The sequence below is a fragment of the Chiloscyllium punctatum genome, chromosome 25 (genome assembly GCF_047496795.1).
Source record: "Chiloscyllium punctatum isolate Juve2018m chromosome 25, sChiPun1.3, whole genome shotgun sequence".
NCBI classification, from domain to species: Eukaryota; Metazoa; Chordata; class Chondrichthyes; order Orectolobiformes; family Hemiscylliidae; genus Chiloscyllium; species Chiloscyllium punctatum.
The window spans coordinates 40,131,737-40,138,917 of NC_092763.1; the positions used below are offsets into that span (position 1 = coordinate 40,131,737).

General features: G+C 38.6%; 1 protein-coding gene across 1 annotated transcript; it reads left to right on the top strand.

The window, feature by feature from the left end:
* The first annotated feature begins 410 nt into the window (after positions 1-410).
* bmp15 (bone morphogenetic protein 15) lies at positions 411-2,200 on the top strand. The gene is made up of 2 exons (XM_072594629.1): positions 411-546; positions 1,329-2,200. Exons 1-2 carry the CDS (start codon positions 417-419, stop codon positions 2,198-2,200), a joined length of 1,002 nt encoding a protein of 333 aa, XP_072450730.1. The 5' UTR covers positions 411-416.
* Positions 2,201-7,181: the final 4,981 nt, after the last annotated feature.

Genomic DNA, 7,181 nt, shown 5'->3' on the forward strand with positions numbered 1-7,181 from the left:
AATCATTAAATTTTGTTAAATGGAAATTAAATACGTCATGGACAATGGATCGGTTCAATCACATCACATGAGATTTCCCCTTAATGAGGAACTAATTTGCACAAACTGCTTTATGGGGGCTTCGGGTAGTGTGTTAGAGTTTAGTAGTGCCTTAGAGCTATGGTCTTACCTGATTTGCAGAAACTTGTACGGTGATACCGTTAGCAGCTAACATGTGCTGGATGATGATTCGGAATCGTAACGTACTCCGAGTTTTGATCTGTTTCCTGGAGCTTGTAGCTTTACATGGAGGTGCTGGGGAGAAACAAGAGCCTGGCAAGAGGGAGACCGGGGATCTGGGTCCCCTCGTCGAGATGTTGGCCGGGAAAGTTAGCCCCCGTCCTTTGCTTTCTAAACCGGGGGTGGATGATCAACACATGGCATATATGGCCAATCTCTACAAGCAGTTAGCAGATCGAGATGGGAAGCCTAAAGTTAACCGGACCATTATGACTAACACCATTCGGCTGGTGAAACCCAGTGCAAGCGTCCTGCTCGCTGACTCTGGTAAATCAACAACTAGCAACTTGGCTTTGAGCGTAATGAAAATATCATGAGCAATGTTTTTCATCGTGGGCAGTGGGTTTAGCTATTACATAATCAACTGCTTTTGGAAATCTTAGTTTTGATTTTTAAACCCAGGCTTTGTAAAAGTACTTTGTAATTCAAGTTTAAAGCTGATATCAAACCAATACCACCAACTAAATGTCACCAGTGCAACAACGTTTTCTTGAGGAGTAACAAATTCTTTGGCACGGTAGTGTGGGTCCCACTAAATGCTCTTCCCAATTGGATACTACCACTCTAGTGTCCTTTAATGTACACGCACATTCTGCCTTCAAAGTAGTGGACTGTGTTTTATTGTAATGTGGTCATTGGAAGTGAAATGGCATATCTCAATGAATCTTTGAAATGTAACCATCTTGATTGGTAGTTATATCTCTTTAGGAATAGCTAGTAATAGTTGACTCCTGGTAGCTACCACTGGGACTAAAATTAAGGATTTGTCAATTCTTCTAAAACTGGGTGGTATTAAAGTAAACTTCTCAGACATTAATTCATTGCCTTGTAGTGTGTAATCTATCTTGTGTTGCAATTTAAATATCCTTTTTTTAGACTTTAATTTTGAATACTGAAGCAATTTGTTTAGTCTTAGTCTAAGCCAGAGGCTAGCACTTTCTGCAGTAGAAAGACTCTCCCACTCTACTAGAAAATAGTTATGGTAAGTTATCTTGCTGATACGATGCAAACTTTCCATGCTAACATTTCAATGCTTTTTTTCTCTTTAGGTCATTGGCATATGCATCATGTTCAATACAATCTGCACTATCTTCCGGAGCTAGAGCATTTGATTAAAGTTGCTGTTGTCTATTTACACAGTCCTCTTGCCAGTCAACTTTTAGTTTCTTGTGAAATCAAATGTCTCCTTTCAAATTATGTCAAGCTAAATTTCATACAGAATGCCACTGATATAGAATTGCCCATCCAATTTTCGTTAAACCTGAATGAACGATGGGCAGAGGCTGATGTAACTCCTTGTGTCATTTTCCCAACTGGCAATTCTGTGAAGAAAGTCGATCTGCATATCAGTTATAAGTGTGCTGAGTTTGGAAAAGACCATCCAAGAACTCTGGATAAAAGAAGAAACTATGGTGTCCATTTACAGGTGCCTTCTCTGCTATTATATTTAAATGACACTGATGAAACTGCACATCAAAGACTGGAAACAGCAGAAAAACAATTTCAGGAGAGTTCATCCAAATCCCGTATGTTGGTTAGGAAACCACGACAACTAAGCAACATTGGCTCAGACATTCCTAACTATCTTAAGAAAAGTCCTCCAAGGAACAAGTGCAAGCTCCATTCATTTTGGGTAAGCTTTGAGCAATTGGGTTGGGATCACTGGATTGTGGCTCCTCATAGGTACAATCCAAAATTCTGCAGGGGAGATTGTCCAAGAATTCTTCACTATGGTTACCACTCTCCAAATCATGCCATAGTGCAGAATTTTATCAATGAAATAGTTGATAAAAATGTGCCCCGTCCATCTTGTGTCCCTTTGAAATACAGTCCCATTAGTGTCCTTTTGAAGGAGCAAAATGATCACATAGTGTACAAGGAGTACAATGACATGATTGCTGTGTCTTGTACTTGCAAATAGAACTTTATCCTGAATTGGCCCTAATTTAGGGTGAGTTTAGGAAAATACTGCACCACTGAGGTGGTTATCATAAAATGCTTAAAGTAAATTTGTCTGATCATGTTTATGAAACCACATTGACCAAAGCAAGTCATAAAATGGCTGGCTTTGAATTTAACTGCAGTGAAGGCTTACTTGTGTTCTTCCTGTGATTTGTTATGGGAACATGTCTGAGTTCATGGTGCAATTGTAGCCCTTCAGTATCACACTTTAAAGATGAGCTTTTCAAAGTCTCTTTGCAGTAGGGGGAGGGTGGGAGGCAAAATGGGTATCTGAAGAACCTCCTGCAAAGGCAATGAAAATTGAGACCAATATACTTGATGTGGCAAGAAACATTGATTCTGTAGTCTAAATGTATTTATAATTGTGATTTTTGTAAGTTTTCCAGTTTATGCTAAACTTTGTGAATCTTTTTATATTAAAGTTGTCAAGTCTAATACTGTTGACCCATTGAAATAACAGTCCTTTGAAAAAAAATGTAAAGACTCAAATTTTAACTCTCCCAGAATGAGGATTCCACTAAAGCTATTTAACCTGAGCTGCAGTAACCTTTTTAAAGCCAATCATGGCAATTTGCTATTGTTTCAGCTGTAATTTCACTTGAGGGTAACTTACTAGGTGATTCAGGAAGCCCTGATTAAATTACAAAAGTGAATGTCTGCACCTTCTTTGTAGATAGCTTTTCATCAAGATGCACAAGGTAATACAGGGGTGTAGAGATTAGCAGGTGGGTGGGAGTTGAGGGAAGCACAAATAGTGGGGAGGGGGGGTAACTCATGTAAGTGAGCAGTTTACTTAGTTCACTAGGGATTGTATACAATAAGTAAAATTTTAAATGGCTAATGCACTTTGGTTTTTAAACCCCAAACTTTGCATCTTTTTAAATAACTGTTCTATGGTGCCAAGAGGTTGGAACTGAAATTGCAGTATTTTTGGCTACTGTAATTCAAAGGGTTAACTTGATCTGAAGTGAATGTAAATAGAATTATACTGTACTATCAAATCTGAATTATTACTAGGCTTGCCTTGTCACTGTTTTTGCTGTATTTATTTTGCAAGTTTAATTGCATTACACGACACTATTTCCATGTACAGATTTCTGTATGGCATTGCATATTCATTTGTCTGTTTTTACACATTCTCTAAAGTGAACAAGTTTTTGAATATGGATGCACTAACCTAGACAGTCTGAGTTATTAGCTTTTGCACTTTGCTTTCAGCCCTCCCATTTGTATTAAAATAGCCAGCTGTTTAAATTTCAATGTTGCAGCTGTTTAAGCTACCAATGCAATTCTTTAAGCACTTCTGTATACATGCAAAAGCACAATTCTGTAGCTATTTTTAACTCAGTTCTAAGATTTTGTACTGTGTAAGTTGCATACTCCCAATAAAGAAATGGCTTGACTTGTGTAAATCAGGATTGATCTTTAATTTGGGACAGACTTAACACCTGACTGGGAATGTAATTTCAAATTATTATAAATTTTGTTCAAAGAACTCAATGGTTAAAGCTGTAGTAGCCATATTCTTCAACCTTGTCAAATGTTATAACAATTGAGCAAGTGAACCTGGAACTTTATCAGAAGTAGACTACCACTGTAAAGAGACTATGAATCCTCATTGTTTGAATTTCCTCCATTAATGATGACTTTCACTAAAGTGGGCCATGTCATATAACAATGTTTGTTTGCATTTCACTTGCTTAGCTGTCTACAAACTGTCTCATGGGTTGCCCTCTTTTGGAAAACCATAGGGAACTACTTCTGGCCCAAAATTTCTTTGGGATGAAAAGAAAAGGCTAAGACTGGGGTGCTCTTCAGCAAAACACTTCTGGAGAAAGTTCTGAAATATTAAACATCTTTCTAATTTTGTATAGAACATCAGAGGTGGCAGTGCTCGTGCATTGGCAGCAACAGATGGTATTAATTTTGTATAACTCCTTCTGGAAGGGGTCAAGCTTTTTGAAATAGAGTACCTGCTACAGCATTTCTTAGCCTCTAAGGCCATATAAATACAGTAATGACTCTGCACTCTTTTGGTCAATATTTCCAGATGTTGACAGTTGGCGGCTGAGACTTTTTTCCACTGGAGCATAGGAGTTTTGAGGTGACCTTAGAAATTTGTAAAGTAATGAGGGGGTATATCTGGCTAATACTTTTTCCTTCAGAATGGGGTCTTGTGATAAGGTGAGAGGAGAGATTTTTAAAGATGAGGGGCAATTTTTTTCTAAGTTTTTATTGCAGCAGAACTTTTCAGGAAGAGGTGGATGTGGGTACACTAGCACTATATATGCTACCTGAAGGCCCTACAAGACCCTCTAAGGTGACTCTTTTTTTCTAATCAACTTGTTCAGAGAGGTTATCCACCACTACAGCAGGTGAGATTTAAACCTGGTTCTTTGTCCAGGGACCACTGCCACAAGAGATCCAAATAAATCTATACCTGTTCATATGTTACACACTTTTATGAAACAGGTGAGAATTCAACCCAGGTAGAATCCTAGACCAAACCTTTCACCTGATTTGATAACCTTCCCTCTAAGCTTAGGGAAGAGGTGTAACTGCCACTGAACAAAGATTAGTACAACTTTGAGCACCTGTGACTTTGAAGTTGCAGCTAGCCACTATCAGGAAGACCTAGATGATCTTGTCCCTTGGACTGACAATGGGAAGTAATAACTGTGTATGGTAAAAATGGCCATCTCTACAATCTAACCACTTCCTCTTTTTTGACCTGCTAGTCCATTACAATTTCTGAATTCTCTTTCCAATCCCTAACCAATAGATTAATTGACCTAATTCTATCTAATGACAAAATTAGGTCACTAGCTGGGAATACTACCACAAAATACATGTGGCACTGTCTCTAAAGGCACAAAATTGTGACAATGTTCTGCACTTGTCTGGCATGTGTGGCTTTAGCATTATTCCAAAGCCTGACATCCCTTTTTTTGGGGGAGGGGGGAAAGAGAACAATTACTTTGACTGGCATATCATCCTCTCCCTTAACATTCACTCCTCATCACTGACACAGCAGCAGTATGGCTGAGTGGTCTTAGACTCAAAATCCTATCTGCAATGAAGTATGGGTTTGAATCCCCTTTGCTGCTAGCTTTGAGATTCCTGTAGTGGCAGTGGTTTGGGTCGATCATTAAGTGACTGCAAGATTGCATATTTGCCCCATGTCTGTGTGGGTTTCTGCCAGATGCTCTGCTTTCTAGTACTGAAGGTCCTACTAAATTTCCCTGTAGTATTCAGTAATTTACAAATTAGGCTGGTAAACTATGGTGAATGTTAGGGTGAAAGGCTGATCCTGGTTGGGAATTTTTCAGAAGATCAGAAAAGACTCTAAGCCAAATGGCCTCTTTGTACTGTAGGGATTCTATCCTGTCATTCTAACTCACCAAGGCTGCTTGACTGCAAAGATTGCAGGTGGGGTGATCTTCTGCTGTCCCCTGAAAGTTGCATAATATTCTACCTTGAAATGTGAAATACAGTGCAGTTACAAAATCCTGGAAATCCCTTTCCAGCAATGCATAAAGTGGTGAGTCAAGAGAGTGGTGGTAGAGGGTTATTTTTCAGACTGGTAACCTGTGATTGTAGTGTACAGCAAAAATCAGTGGTGAGTCTGTTGCTTTTAGTCATTTTATATAATTTTGATGTAAATAGAAGTGTGGTTAGTAATTTTGCAGATGACATTTAAAATTAATAGTGCAGAGCACAGAAGGTTATCTCCACTTACAACAGGACCTTGATCAGATGGCCAGTGGGCTGAGTAGTGGCAAATAGAGTTTAATTTAGATTAATGCGAGGTGTTGCCTTTTAGTAAGGTAAACCAGGGTATGATTTAAGCAATTAATGGTTGGGGCCTGTTACTAAATAAAGCAATCTGAAGTTGCAGGTAGACAGGGTGGTGAAGGCATTTAGTATGTTTGCCTTTATTGGTCAGATTGTTGAGTATAGGAGTTGGTACATGTTGTAGCTGTACTGCACGTTGGTGAGGACACTTTTAGAATATAGTATTGTTTAATTCTGGCCTCCCTGCTAGTGGAAGGATGTTTAAATTTGAAAGAGTTCAGAAAGGATTTACAAGGATGTTGCTGAGATTGGAGGGCTTGTACTCTTAGGGAGAAGCTGAATTATCTTGGGCTTTCGAGGCTGAGAAGTGTCTTTTATACAGACTTGTAAAAATCACCAAGGGGCATGGATAGGGTGAATACCACAGTCTTTTTCCTATTATAGGGAAGTTCAAAACTACAGGGCATAGATTTTAAAGTGAGAGGGGAAAAATGTTTTAAAAGGACCTGAGGGGCAACTTTTCATGTGGAAGGTGGTGCGTATGTGGAGCAAACTGCCAGAGGAAGTGGAGGCAGGTACAATTAAACATTTAAAAAGACATCTGGATGGGTATATGAATAGAAAGGGTTTGGAAGGATATGGACTAAATGCTGGCAAATGGGACTAGTTCAGTTAGGACATCTGAGTTGGGCTAAAGTGTCTGCTTCTGTGCTGCATAACTGTTTGCTCACTGACATCTTCAAGGGCAATTAAGGATGGGCAACATTGCTAAGCTATCCAGCCACATCCTATGAATTGATATTTTAACACTAACTCAAAAGTACAAGATCAGAAGTTACTGTCCAACATTGTTTGATGGTAGGAAATACCTGAGATCAACATTTTTTTAGGCTGGTGATGCCATAAAAGTTTGGAAAATATTAAACCTAATTCACCTAGTTTCCTTCCACAAAAGGAAGGGAACGAAGAAGAATGTTTGAGATGAAAGTATTTGCATAAATGTTGCTAAAATATAAACAACAGAACTTGAGGAATCAGCAATTATGTGACTCAAGTGTGCTACATATCTGATTTTTAAAACTTGACCATGCATTTCAGTGTTAAACGTAATGTTTTAAATCTGATATAGCAAATGTATTTAAGTG